This window comes from Aethalodelphis obliquidens, unplaced genomic scaffold, assembly GCF_003676395.1.
Source record: "Aethalodelphis obliquidens isolate GAN/ISIS:26980383/991018 unplaced genomic scaffold, ASM367639v1 scaffold43, whole genome shotgun sequence".
Classification (NCBI taxonomy): domain Eukaryota; kingdom Metazoa; phylum Chordata; class Mammalia; order Artiodactyla; family Delphinidae; genus Aethalodelphis; species Aethalodelphis obliquidens.
The window spans coordinates 8,886,591-8,901,701 of NW_020837987.1; the positions used below are offsets into that span (position 1 = coordinate 8,886,591).

The 15,111-nt window shown below is 51.6% G+C and overlaps 1 protein-coding gene across 2 annotated transcripts in view; it reads right to left on the reverse strand.

The window, feature by feature from the left end:
- Positions 1-15,111, reverse strand: part of AKT2 (AKT serine/threonine kinase 2) — a 49,654-nt gene that overhangs the window by 17,308 nt on the left and 17,235 nt on the right. For both annotated transcript variants that reach the window (XM_027079547.1, XM_027079548.1), the window contains 3 exons: positions 12,831-12,960; positions 4,113-4,241; positions 2,528-2,639 (listed from right to left, as the gene is read on the reverse strand). In XM_027079547.1, the coding sequence (XP_026935348.1) occupies positions 2,528-2,639; positions 4,113-4,241; positions 12,831-12,876 (287 nt within the window). In that variant the 5' untranslated portion in view covers positions 12,877-12,960. The remainder of the gene's footprint in view (positions 1-2,527; positions 2,640-4,112; positions 4,242-12,830; positions 12,961-15,111) is intronic.

Below are 15,111 nucleotides of genomic sequence, written 5' to 3' on the forward strand. Positions count from 1 at the left end.
GAGTAGGGGAATCGCTCTAGGTGCCCTGGGGGAGAGCCGACTGGGGGAGGAAGTGAGCAGGCCGCTGCAGCATCCAGGCAGCCACCGGTCACCAGCGTGGCCCCTGACGGTCCTCATCCTGCCCCCACCCCTCCCCAGGCTCAGGCCTGCGCAGGGCAGTGAGGACAGCCACGAGCAGAGCAGCCTCCCTCTTCTGGGTTTCTGGCTCACACCTTCCCTGGGGTTAAGGTCAGCAATCTGGGGTTTGGTCTCAGAGCAATCCTATCAGATTTCTTTCTAGTGGCAGTGGCAGGTACGAAGAGAAGGAGGAAGCTGGGGGCACAGCTTCACACTTCCCGCACAGTCTTAGTAAAGGGATTCTTCCCCACGCCAGAGAGCATGGTATCTTCCTATAATGGAAACTGCAGCAGGTCTCTCGCCTACTAAAACGTTTTGCCAGCTCCCCACTGCTCCTTCTCCAGGCTTGCGAAGTGTGTGCCAGGTACTGCTGAGTCAAGGGCTTCCTGTTTATCATCCCCCTGAATCTTTTAGCAACCCTGTGACAAACCCCAATCGATTCACTGCTTGCCAAGCCCTGTGGGGACCTCCATCTGGAGTCCAGGCGCCAGCTGAGCTTGCCAGCTTCAAGGCCTCCACTTCCCCTCTTCCAAGACCCCTGGCCCTTGATTCTTTAGTGATGCTTAACCCTCTTGTCCCTGGAATGACAAGCTGCCTCGCCTCCAGGCCTTTTCACATGCTGGTCCCTTTTCCTGAAGCCACCTTCTTCTTCCTATCTCCATGGCCAACTCCTACCCATTCCTCAAAACTCAGCCCAACACCTAGACCCTATGCACCTGCCGGTCTCAATTTGCTTTTACTGGCAGTCCATGTTTCTGTGCCCAGTTTTCATCTGACTAACACCTCAGCGGGCCTGCGATGGTCACCCTGTTCCCCATGGTGGGGCAGGTATATTTTTAATCTTGGGAAGCTTTGCAATGACAATTACAGTATAGATTACAGTAATATGTCTTATGATACTGTTTTGTGTATGCTCTAGAAATGCACTGTCCACTAGCCATATGGGGCTATTTAAAAATTTAAGATAATTAAATAAAATACAAAATTCCATTTTCAGTCTCATTAGCCACATATCACATTTCAAATGCTCAACAGGCACATGTGAGTAGTGGCTACCCTCTTGGACGCCACAGCTGTTGAACATTTTTATCATGGCAGAGACTCCTCTTGGACGGCACTGTTGTAGGTTTCTCCAGAGGATGAGCTGAATCCTCACCCCACAGACAAGCTAAAGGAATATTTCTCAAAGTGAAGCCAAAGGGACAAAGTGAGGGAAAAATATTTGCCACTCATTACAAAGATCTAAGCTCTCTTATAAAGAGCTTTCAGAAATGAATAAGCAAAAGACCAAGTACCCAAAAGAAAAACAGACAAAGGATATGAACAGACAGTTCAGAAAGGGAAACTCACATGGCCCCTGAACACGAAAGGACACTCAAACTCACCAAACGTTTGGTAAAAATCCAAGCGTTTGAAAACACAAGGCTGTGAGGACACTCTTAGACACGGCCTAAAAGAAGCATTTCTCAAAATTACAAATGCATATTCCCCTGTGACCCAGCAATCCCACATCTAAGAATTCATCTTACAGATTTAACTATAAGTATGTCAAACAAGATAAACACAAGGTACTGCTTATCTAATTATTGCTTATCTAATTATAATTATCTCATTATTCTACTGAGCCCCAAAGGCTGAAGCAACCCCAGTCACCATGAATAAAGAACTGCTAAACAAACTCGGGGACACAGACGTGCAGCTGTTAAAAAAAAAATGCAGCAGCAGCAACTCTATATATACTGAAGTAGAGAGAGTCCCCAACATACATTAAATAAAAAGCAAGTTCAGAACAGTTTGGGTACAATGCCACCTTTTGTGTAAAAAGAAAAAACAAGGGGAGCAGGGCACCGGAGTCCTATCTGAGTGAGCTTGTCTGCGTTCACGGTGAGGAAGCTCTTGCAGGATACGTAAGAACAGCGGTTAACTTGCGGGTCAGGGATGGTGGGGTGTTACGGGGCTGCAGTGAGAGCGAAGCTTTCACTAGACACCTCCTTCTGCTGTTTGATTTCTCAACTAGGTGAATCTGTATCTCTTCTGATTATTAAATTGATCTTTTAAAGAACTGAGTTTCTAGACCACCTGCCTCGAAATTAATGGAGATGCTCATTAAAAATGCAGCTCCCTGACCCTCTGCAGATCTCTAGACAATCAGAGGCCCCGAAGTGGCCCAGAGCGCCTCACTGTTAACAAGCCCCCCCCCGCGATTCCAATGCAGCCCCCAGTCTGAGGACACGGGGCGGTGTGGACGGGAGTCTGTGGGCTGAGAAGCCCTGCACGTCCCAGCTGGCAAAAGGGCTGAGATGGGAAACTCCTAAGGAGGGGCTCAGGGCAATCTATCCATCTGCACCCCTTCTCCTCACACAGAGCCTGGCCGCTCTCAAAGGGCTGCCACACGGAGGCCCAGACTTGCCTCTCATCCGGGGAGTCTACATGGAAGGTCCTCTCGATGACTGTGGTCCACTGCAGGCAGCGTATGACGAAGGTGTTGGGCCGCGGTCTCTCGGTCTTCATCAGCTGGCATTCTGCAGAAGAGGGATGTGAGCAGGGAGGGTAAAGGGACAGCCCTGCCAGTCTGCACCCCACATTCCCCAAGCCACCTCCTGTGTGCCAGCCCCATGACACTTTAGTGACCGAGACAGCCCTGGCTCAAGCAGGGCTCAAGGCCCAGTGTGCGTATGTGGAAGGGAGACAGCCCTTCCAGTGATGGCTCAGTGGTCGGGGCTGTGACCAGGGTGGGGAGCCTAAGAGGCAGCCAACCCAGCCCAGGGGCTCAGGAGGCTTTCCCTGAGGAAGGGGCATCTCTGCACTGAGCTCTGAAGGCAGAAGGGTGCGTCGTGTACAGAAGCCTAGAGGTGAGAGAGGGCCCAGCTTACTTAGGGAAGAGCAAATTCCGTGTGAGGCAGGGAGAAGTGAGAGACAGGCTGGAGAGGTGGGCAGAGGCCAGCCTGCGGGGCTCGGGGGCATGGCGAGGAATCTGGACTTTGTCTTGAGGGCAGCAGGCAGCCATGGAAGGCTTTAAATAGGGAAGGGACATGAACAGATTTAGACGGATCCCTCTGGCTGCCGTGCAGAGGGCGAGAGAGAATGGAGGCCGGGAGCCCAGGAGGCTGGGGCTACACCGGAGTGCGGCAGGGGAGGGGAGGGAAAGACAGGTAGATGGGCCAGAGGAGGTACAGAGAGGCATCTGGGATGACACCCTGGCCTCTGGCCTGAGGATGAGGGGGCAACAGGGCCCTCCCAGAAAAGGAGATGGGGAGCAGAAGGTTGGGGACGGAGAGGAGACCCAAAGGCCAGTTTGGGACACGTTGGGTATCCCACGGTGGGCATCCCAGGGAGAAACATGCAGGAAGCTCCTTGGCGCAGGTGGGGAGAGTTCAGGAGGGAAGCCAGGGCTGCGGACAGCCACGTGGGGGTCACGAGCACACAGGAAAGCCACCAGGACAAGGCTTTAAGCAGGACAGAGAGGGGCGTGGGGGCTGGATTGCAGAGCGACCAGGTGGGGTGGCCTCGAGAGGCGAGGCTGGGGAAGAGGCTAGAGCAGGGAGCTGGTGGGGAGGGGACAGTGGTCTGGGCTACGAGGTGGCGGTGGAGGTGAGCATCTTTGAACTGTTCTAAGGAGGTGGGACAAGGATGTGGTGACCAATCAGGTCAGCGGGGAAGGAAGGTGGCAGCGGGCTGAGGGCAGGCTCTGTGAGGCCCAGGCAAGGCCTTTGCACCGGCCAAGCTTTCACTGATCAGTGTCTGGCAGGAAGGCACCACTTCGGGTACCACAGAGGGGATAGAAGGCCGGAAAATGCCCCAGCTTCTCTCTGCTTCCCGCTCTCCACTGCTGACCAATACACCCCCCAGGCCCAGTAACACAGCGGTGGAGCAGGGAAAGGGTGCGAAATAGATCTGAGGGCAAAGAGGCCCCAGACAGGCCCACAGCCCAAGAATGATCAAGCCCCACGTGTCCCCAACACCTGCCAGCCGTTCTCTGAGCCCCTGAGACGCACCTGCAACAGAGAAGTTGTTTAAGGGGGGCAGGGTCTGGTCGGGGGCCTCGGGCCGCTCCTTATATCCAATGAAGGAGCCGTCGCTCTTCAGCAGGAAGTACCGGGGCCGCCAGGTCTTGATGTATTCACCTGTACGAAGGCAGGGCGGGAGGGAGAGAGGTCAGGGCAGCCAGCCCAGTGTGGCAGTGCCTCACAAGGGGCACCACACTGGGAGGAGGATGGACAAGAGGGTGGGCAGGAGGGTGCTTCTCCTGGAGAAACCCTCGAGGTGGCCCCTGCTAGTGCAGGCTGGGCACTGGGCTGGGCCCAGTGATCCAGAGGTCATGCCTGGCAGGAAGGCGCCTGCTGCAGCGCCTCAGGGCACCAGCTGCCTCAGCATGTGTCCAGCAGTGAGCCATCCTTGCCAGCGCGTGGCCCAGTCCCAGGGGAGGCCCAGGCTTCCAAACACACATGCCCTGTGGCCCTGTAAGGCCAAATCCCATGGGCGGGTATTCACCAGTACAGCTGTGCAGGTGGATCAAATGTCAAAACACTGTGCCAGGCGGGGTATAACTGTTGCTGTGCCCTCCAAATGCTCCTTGACCCCTTCCATTTTTTCTAACCATGAATATCCAGGCACCCTGTACACACATACACACAGGTGCACACTAGAAGGACCCACTCCTCAGAGGGCTGCTAAGGACTAAAATAAGATGGTGAAACATATATCCACACAAAAAACATAAATGTCCACAGCAACATTATTCATTATAGTAAAGGGTGGAGGGACTTGCCTGGTGGTCCAGTGGTAAAGAATCCACCTTATAATGCAGGGGACGCGGGCTCGATCCCTGGTTGGGGAACTAAGATCCCACATGCCGCGGGGCAACTAAGCCCACATGCCACAACTACTGAGCTCGAGCGTCTCAACTAGAGAGCCTGCGTGTCGCAAACTACAGAGCCCACGCGCCCTGGAGCCCATGCACCACAACTAGAGAAGAGAAAACCCGCACGCCGCAACTAGAGAGAAGCCCAGCACCGCATCGCAAGAGCCCATGTGCTGCAACAAAAGATCCCACATGCCTCAACGAAAGATCCCACATGCCTCAACGAAGACCCGGTGTGCTGCAGTTGCAGCTAAGACCCGATGCAGCCAAAAATAATAAATTAAATAAACAAATAATAAATCTTAAAAAAAACAAAGAGTGGAAACTCAAAAGTTCATCAACTAATGAATGGATAAACAAAACATGACATATCCGTATGATGGAATATTAATATTAGTCATAAAAAAAATGAAATATTGGGAATTCCCTGTTGGTCCAGTGGTTAGCACTCCGTACTTCCAGTGCAGGGAGCACGGGTTCGATCCCTGATTGGGGAACTAAGATCCCTCATGTCGTGCAATGCGGCCAAAAGAAAAAAAAAAAAAAGGAAATGAAGTATTAATACATGCTACAAGGTTGATGAATCATACCTTATGCTAAGTGAAAGAAGCCTGTCACGAAGGATCACAAATTATATGATTTCATTTACGTAAAATGTCCAGAATAGGGAAACTTACAGATCTGAAAAGTTGATCAGTGGTTGCCTATGGCTGAGGAGGGGGCGAGTCTGGGGGGAGATTGGAGGGTGATGGCCAAGGGGGAGTCCTTTTCAGGATAGTGAGAATGTTCTGAAATCGACTGTGGTGATGGACACACAACTCTAAATACCCTAAAAGCCACTGGACTGTACACTTTAAATGGCTGAATCGTATGGTATGTGAATTATATCTCAAGTTGCTAAAAAAAAAAAAAGAGATTTCAAATGTAAAGCAAACATAAAGCACCCAGCCTAGCTAGGGCCCAGCACACCAATACATCAATAAATACTCTTTATCATCAGTCCACTGGGCAAGCAAAGAGTGTGCCAGGCGCCTCACTCACATAGCACATGGAGAGGCAGCACGGCAGGGTGCGCTCCAGTAAGTCACCTCACTTCTCTATGTCTTTGTTTCCTCTTAGGAGGATATCCATTAATTAATGATGATGATCAGATAGTACTATACAGCGGTACTTTGTGCCTGCCAAGCACTGTCCTAAGTATCTTATAGGTTTTAACTTGTTAAATTCTTTCAAATGTAGATACTAAATGATTCCATGTATGTAAGGTTCAGAAACTAGCAAAACCCCAAATTCAACAGCACAATAAAAGGACTATATACCATGACCAAGTGGGTTTTACCCCAGGACTGCCAGGGTGGTTCAAATACATGAAAATCAATCAATGCAGTATATATCATGAAGGGTAAAAAACACAAGGTCATCCAGATTGACACAGAAAAGGCATCTGACAAAATCCAACGCTCTTTCATGATAAAAATACTCAGTAAGCTAGGAAGAGAAGGGAATTTCTTCCACAGGATAAAGGACATCTGTGAAAAACCCACAAGTTAACAACATACTCAATGATGAAACGATGAAAACTTTCCCCTAAGATCAGGAACAAGACAAAGATGTCCACTTTCACCACTGCTATGAAACACTGTAATGGAAGTTCTAACCAGAGAAAAAGAAAAAGATAAAAAGTATCCAACTTGAAAATGAATAAGTAAAGGTATCTCATTTGCAGATAACATGATCTTATATACAGAAAATCACAAATAATCCACAAAACAATTACTAGAGCTAACAAATTCAGCCAAAGCAACACACAGAAACAAACTGTTTCTATACACCAGCAATGAATAATCCAAAAAGGAAATTAAGAAAACAATTCCATTTACAACAGCACAAGGAGGCAAAGATTTATACACTAAAAACTACAAACACTGCTGAAAGAAATTAAAGACCTAAATAAATTCAAAGATCCTGTGTTCATGGATTGGAAGACCTGATATTAAGATTACAATACCATCCAAAGCCATCTACAGATTCAACACATTCCCTGTCAAAATTCCAATAGCCTTTTTTGCTGTTGAGGAAGAGTCAACCCTCAAATTTACATGGAATTCAAATTCATGTGGCAAGGGGTTCCAAACAGCCAAAGCAATGTTGAAAAAGAAGAACAAGGCTTCCCTGGTGGCGCAGTGGTTGGGAGTCCGCCTGCCAATGCAGGGGACGCGGGTTCGTTCCCCAGTCTGGGAGGATCCCGCGTGCCGCGGAGTGGCTGGGCCCGTGAGCCATGGCCACTGAGCCTGTGCATCTGGAGCCTGTGCTCCGCAACGGGAGAGGCCACAACAGTGAGAGGCCTACGTATCACAAAAAAAAAAAAAAAAAAAGAAGAAGAACAAAGTAAAAGGACTCATACTTCCTGATTTCAAAACTTACTACAAAGCTACAATAATCAAATCAGTGTGGTATAAAGATAAACATATAGACCAATGGAGTAGAACTGTGAGTCAAAAAATAAACCTACATACTTATGGGCAACTGATTTTCAACAACAATACCAAGACCATTCCAGGGGGGAAGACCAGTCTCTTCAACAAATGATGCTGGGACAACTGGATACCCATATGCAAAAGAACAGAGTTGGAACCCTATACCATATAAAAAAATTAACTCAAAGTGGATCTACCTAAATATAAGAGCTAAAACTATAAAACTCTTAGAAAACTACACTGGGGTAAATCTTCGTGGCACTGGACTTGGCAACAGATTCTTAGATATGACAACAAAGGAAAAAATAGATCAAGTGGACTCACTGAAATAAAAAACTTTTGTGCAAAGGATGCTATCAAGAAAATAAAAAGACAACCAAACAGAATGGGTGAAAATATTTGCAAATCATATACCTGATAAGAGTCTAGTATCCAGAATATATAAAGAACTCTTACAACTAAGCAATAAAAACACAGTCTGATTAAAAAATGGGTGAAGTGGGGGGAAGGGTAAGCTGGGATGAAGTGAGAGAGTAGCATTGACACATATACACTACGAAATGTAAAATAGATAGCTAGTAGGAAGCAGCCGCATAGCACAGGGAGATCAGCTCAGTGCTTTGTGTCCACCTAGAGGGGTGGGATAGGGAGGGTGAGAGGGAGACGCAAGAGGGAGGGGATATGGGGATATATGTATACATATAGCTGATTCACTTTGTTTTAGAGCAGAAATTAACACAACATTGTAAAATGGTTATACTCCAATAAAGATGTAAAAAAAAAAAATTAAAGAGCAAAAAAACTTGATAGACTTGATTGTATAAAACTATGAACTATATGCCAAAAATCAGTATTGACACTTTTGAAGAGTTAAAATCTTAAAATACATACATAACATAATCAATACAACAAGATATGAATAGGCATAAAAATAAAAATAATTTATCCAAATCTTAAAAGAAAAAAAAGGGTGAAGGACTTAAACAGACATCTCACCAAAGATATACAAATGGCCAACAAGCATATAAAAAGATGCTCAACATCATCAGTCATTAGGGAAATGCAAATCAAAACGAGATACCACTTAATACCCACCAGGATGGCTTTTATTTAAAAAAAAACAAAAAAACTAAAAGAAAAAGAACAGGTGTGGGTGAGGATGTGGAGAAATGGAAACCCTGTGCACTGCTGGTGGGAATGTAAAGTGGTGCAACCCTGTGGAAGCTTGGCGCTTCCTCAAAAAGTTAAATACAGAATACACTGTACATTACACATACAGAATGTATGACCCAGGTTTTATACATTTCTTACCCACATTATCTAACTATATATAATAGATTATAAATAATCTAATAGATATATACGTCCCGGCAATTCCACTCCTAGGTGTATACCCCCCCAAAACTGAAAACAAGTACTCAAATCCTTGTATACAAATGTTCATAGCAGCACTATTCACAACAGCCAAAAGGCAGAAATACCTTAGATGTCCATCAACAGACATACGGATAAAGAAAATGTGGTATATTCATACAATGGAATATTGTTTGGCTATAAAAGGGAATGAAGGGGCTTCCCTGGTGGCGCAGTGGTTAAGAATCCGCCTGCCAATGCAGGGGACACGGGTTTGAGCCCTGGTCCAGGAAGATCTCACATGCCATGGAGCAACTAAGCCCATGCGCCACGACTACTGAGCCTGTGCTCTAGAGCCTGCGAGCCACAACTACCGAGACCTCATGCCACAACTACTGAAGCCCGCACGCCTAGAGCCCGTGCTCCCCAACAAGAGAAGCCACCGCAATGAGAATCCCGCGCACTGCAACAAAGAGTAGCCCCCGCTCACCGCAACTAGAGAAAGCCCGTGAGCAGCAGCGAAGACCCAACACGGCCAAAAATAAAAAAATAAATAAATGTATTTTTTAAAAAAAGTTATGCTAAGTGAAAGAAACCAGACTTTGTGCCCAAATATTGTATGATTCATTTATATGAAATGTCCAAAATAAGTAAATCCATAAAAACGGAAAACAAATTGGTGGCTGCCAGGGGCTGGGAGGAGGGGGAATGAGAACTGACTACTTAACAAGTACAGGGCTTTCTTTCAGGCAGATGAAAATGTTTGGGAACTAGACAGAGGTAGTGGTTACACAACACTGTGAATGTACTAAAGGCCACTGAATTGTGCACTTGAAAACAGTTAATTCAGTGTTATGTAAATTTTACCTCAATTTTAGAAAGAAAAACAAAACTAGAAAAATTCATCTACTCTGTTGGAGGTTGGGAGAGTGGTTACTGCTTGGGAGAGGCACAGGGGCTTCTGGGGACTGACTGACTCTATTTCCTGCCCTGGACACAGGTTTGGGGGTAAGCTTATAATCCAGGCACTTACCTGTGGTGCTTTATGTATCGATAACAAGCTAAGAAAAAAAGGAAACCTCGAAGGAAAAATATCCTCACAACAATCCCATTTTACAAGTGAGGAAACTGAGGCACAAAGAGGTTTCATTACCTGCCTGAGGCTCACAGTTGTTGACCGGGAGAGCTGGGATTGGAACCCAGGTTTGCTCTGTCCAGAGTCCACGTTCTTGACCACTACGCTGTCTGCCTCTAAATTGGCAGACGGGGCCTGGCCTGGTGGGGCCTGGGAGAGAGTATGCTGAGGCTGTGTCAGAAAGGACACCCGCACGTGGAATAAGGGACCCATTCCTTGAGTGGACCTTGCTGAGCAAGAGGCAGCATGCGAGCCAGGAGCTGTCTCAGGAGCTGGAGCCTGAACCTCAGCACCACCACCTCCTTGCCGAGACCTCAGGCGAGTCAGTCTCCCTGCCGAGCTTCAGCTTCCTAGTCTGCGAGACGGTGCCCACCTGACGGGGCAGTAATGGAAATGCAACAAAACTGGGTCTGCCTAGAGCAGAGCCCCAGGCCTGGCAGAGTGGGCACACAGTAAGCCGGAGCTGCTGTTATGTCAACCACCAGGGGTGGGGTGGGGTGGGGTAGCGGGGGTGTCCAAACAGCTGCAGGGCCCACTTTGCCTTACCCACCTCTGCCAGCTGCTGCTCAGAAGGACAGGCACTGGAGAGACCCAGGAGTGACACTCACGCATGTGTGTAGCTATGGTACAAACCCAAGGCAGGTGGTCATCTCAGCAGCTTGCCTGGGTCCATGCAGGTAAGTGGAGACACTGAAGGTCTAGGAGGGGCTGAGATCCACTTAATGCCATCAGCATTGATGCCAGAGACAAAGCCCTGCCCCGGCCACAGTTCTCGGGCCACCTTCAGGGCTCTGCCAACCCAGCCTAGCGAGCCACGGGCCACGGAAACTCAGGAGCCTGAGACCCTGGCACACCCTAACACACTCGCACTATCCACATACACAATCCCAAACGCTCATTCAACAGTTACCGAGTGCCTACTGCATGCCAAGCACTTTTCTAGGGCACTGGGGACATCTCAGTGAACAAGCCAGATAAAATCCCTGCCCTCATGAAGCTGACAATCTCAGAGGCCTGGGTTGTTGACCCACTTTACAGATGTGAAACCAAGGTTCAGAGAGATGACACAGCTTACCCAGTCACACTGAGAGGAGGTGGCAGAGCCAGGGCTGACGCCTGCCAAGGTTCAGAAAGCTCCGTCAGCAGCCCCACACTCAGGGCCCAATCGGGTGGGTAGGCCAAGGTGTCCTGAGTACCACCCTGCCTGGAAAGGGCAGCAGGAAAGGATTCTCCCCGCTCAGTGTGATGGGGGAGGCCTGGCCTGGGAAGCCACCTCCGTCCCTCATCACTGCTCCATGTCTGCGGGCTGGGACAGGGCAGGATGGGCGGGCACGTCTCCCAGTTTCTACAGGGCCAGCCCCACCAGCCTCCTCGCCCCCTTTAAACATGCCTGGCCCACTCCCCTCTGTGGACTCATGGGCTGTCCCCTTCGCCCTTGCCCCAGTTAACTGTGGGGCTCACTCCCCCGCATCTCTTCAGATCTTTATTCAAACCCCCCTTCTCAGTGAGATCCTCACTGACCACCCATTTGGGACAGCCCCCCTCACACCCCTCCTCCTGCTCACACCTGTCTACTCAGGTGCCATGGGCTCTCCCCCGCAATGTTAGACATCAACAAAAGGATGGGGACTTTTGGCTCATCTGGTTCACTGCTGTGTCTCCAGCACCTAGAACAGTGCCTGGAACACAGGAGCTGCTCAACAGATGTCTGCTGAGTGAATGAAAGCGCACAGAGCGGCTACCCCCAGGCCTGGCGTCCCCCTCCGCAGGGGAAGGTCTGCGGAAGCCAGGACAGTCTGCCTCCTTCGCTCCTGGGCGCCTGGACAAGCTGACTCCCAGCACGTGCCTCTTCCTAGCTGCCGCTGCACACGGCAGCGTGGGCGTTAAGTGTGCTGGTTCTGGGGCAGGGGCCTGGGGCCTAAGGGTCTAGTCTCTTAGTCTCTTCCCTGTAAATGACCGCATTTCTCAGCTGCCCACCAGCACAAGCAGACCGGGTCACGCGCCGGCTCACAACATCCTGGGCTTCTGAACGCCTGGAGAGTTAAAGCCCTTTCCATGGAGTCGAGGGCGGACGGTCTGATGCTGCGTCACCGCTCTGCCCACCTCCTCCAGCTCGCCCTCGCTCGCTCTGCGCCAGCCACACTGGTCACCTCTCCGGTCCAGACACAGTCCCACCTTTGTCCTTGCTGTCTCATTCCCTGCAACACCCTTGCCTGTCTATCCATGTGGCTCGCTCCCTCACCTCCTCCAGGCCTCTGTTCACTGTCCCCTCCTCAGAGCCGCTTCCACTGAACCCCATCTTTCTCCAGTCCGTTCTCCCTCACAGCTCCTATTTTTCACAACGGCACTTGCCGCCTGACATGATGTCTGTCTATCTGTTTACTGTCTGTCCCCACCCCCCAATGGATTGCAAACTCCACGAGGGCACCACAGCGTCCTCGGAGCCTGGGGCGGCCAGCCCAGCATACCACACACTCCATGAGTATTTGCTGAATGAATAAATGCTGAATATCACCTCACTGTGCTACTTCAGTTAAGTGACTGACCCTCTCTGAGCCTCAGTTTCTTCATTTATAAAATGGGGCTACAAACAGGATCACTAATGCAGAGGCAGAACTTGAGGCGTGGCCTGGCGGCTCATGCAGGAGGTCCAGCTAGGCCTGGAGGCTCAGGTCCAGGCACAGCCACAGTCCCTCTGTCCAGACTACTTTCAAAGATCCCATGAAATGGGCTGGTAAGGAGCTACTGGCAGGGGCAGGGAGGGCTTGGAATGCTGGCTCCTCAGGTGGTAAAGACCCTGTACCTCTGCCTCTCAGGGCACAGCTGCCAGGAGAGCCAGGGCGCAAAGGGGAGACACGCAATCCTGTGGACAAAAGCAGCCCCTTACCGCGCTTGTGGAGCCAGCCTTCTTTGATGACAGACACCTCGTTCATGGTGGCAGCGTGACAGGCTGTCACCTAGCTCGGGACAGCTCAGGGCAGCAGGACATGCAGGAGGTGCGGTGGACAGAGCACAGTCTGCAAGACAAGAGAGGAGCCTGTCAGAGTGGGAGGGGGATTGGGCCTCTGCGCCTTCCCTCGGGACAGCCCTCCTCTGAGGCCCCTCAGGCTGCTCTGACAGGGTGGAGCCAGGGCGGGTGGGGCGAGACCTGCCCTGGGGCCCAGGCTGAGGGGGAAGAGGTGGCCATGTCCCCAGGGAGCCCAGTCTTTGGGGGAAAGGACACGAGCTTGCCCTCAGAGCCCACTCTGGAAGGAGCACAGCTCCCTGGCCTGTGCCCGGACACTCAGGACACCAGTGCTGAGCAGAGGCAGCCCCTCCACCCACCGTCACTCCTGGCGGGGCGGGGTGGGGCGGGAGGCAGGCGAGGAGCTGCAGCTCCGCCCCCTGCGTCACTCCCATGCCCCAGCGCTGAGGTCACCTGGGCTGAATCAGACAGCCCTGGGCACCTGAGGGAGTGCTCAAAGCCACCAGTACCTGCCTGCCAGCCCCAAACACACACACACACACACACACACACACACACACGCACACGCACACGCACACGCACACGCACACGCACATGCACACACTCCCTCTCTCGCTCTCTCTCTCTCACTCACTCACTCTCCTTTCCAAACCAAGGAGCCACCAACCTGCCACCTTTAGCAAACCGAGTACCCCACCCCACCCCGGCACCAGGCCACCTCATATCACTCCCACAGCCTCAGTTCCCTCCTTGTCCCCTTGTCCCCACCAGATGACAGAGGAAAGCAAGGTCTCAGTGCTCCGGATCTTCAACAAGAAAGGAACCTACTGCGTGTACACTTATCTGGGGCCCAGGAGCCAGTCCTGGGGGCTTGACCGAGGCCCTGGTCCCCTCCCAGAGACCTCTGCTTCCGTCCTCAGGGACCAGCAGCCAACAGACTGACGGACGCCGAGGCCGCTGCTTCGTCTCAGGTTCCCGGGGCAGAGGGGAGAAAGGGGGGAAGGCAGCCACCAGCTGGGCCCCTACCTGGAGCCACAGGCCTGGACAGGGGCCATGGAGCTCAAGGCGCCTTTCGCCTTTCCTGGCCTGGGGTTATTTGCGGACAGCAGGTCAGGAGCTACGGTGGCCCCCAGAGAAGTGGCAGCTGGCTCTGGGGACATCGTGGGCATCAGCTTTCTCTTGTGCCCCAGGGGAGCTGGTGGGTTGGACACACTACTGCCTGGCATGTGACGGTGGCAGGCTGCCCGGGCCCCAGGCAGAGGGAAGGGAGGTAAGTGGGAGGAAGCCGGAGGAAGACAAGATGGACAGTGACAGGGAAGTAAACAGCGGGGGAGAAATCACGTTCTGGCCTCTGAGCTGCAAAGACAGGGTCCAGCAGGGGCTCTGTCCCCCAGCAGGTATGGCTGGCACCTCCGGGGCTCACACCCACAGACTGAACACACCCAGGACCGCCAGATCTTCGCTCCCAAACATCCACCAATCTGTGCTTCAGTCTTAATGGGACCAGGGTTTCCACCCCAGCCTCCCTACAACGTGGCTCAGGTCCAACGCTGTCCTCTCCCAGGAGGACTCACCCCACCTCTTCCCCAGCCTCCCATCCTCCCATCTGTCTCCCTCAGCACCTAGAGGTACCCTCAAATCTGACCCGTGGCTTCCCCGGGGCCTCGGGAAAGAGCCAGGCTCCTCAGCTTGGGATTCCAGGCCCCTCAGGCCCTGGCCTCTGCTGCTTTCCACCCCTGCTCCGACCGTTGTCCTCTCTGCCCGTCCACCAGCTTCCTGATCCTCTCCTGCCCCGCCTCCCCTCCCACCCTGGCTTTCTCCCTGGGTTCCCAGCCTGTGCTCTCAACCCCTGTACTCCATCCTAAATCTGACCCTGTCCCTCTCTGTTCAAAACCCTTCCATGGTTCCCCAGTGTGCTCAGAACACAGAACAAGGTCCTTTCCCACAAGAAGGCCCGGCATAAGCAGAAAGGCACCTAGAAAGCTCTCAAGAAAGGCTAATGACCGTGACAATGGTTACCACACCAGCCACTACCCACCTCCCCAGCCCCTCCTCCCCGACCCTCACTCTCTGCCAGGCTTCTGGCACTCAGGTCCTTCCCTCTGGCCTCCATCCCCAACACCTTCTGTGAGTTCCCCTTCTTCCTTAAGGTCTCAGCTGAACCAATGCCTCCTCCAGGAAGCCTTCCTGACCTCAGAGGCTG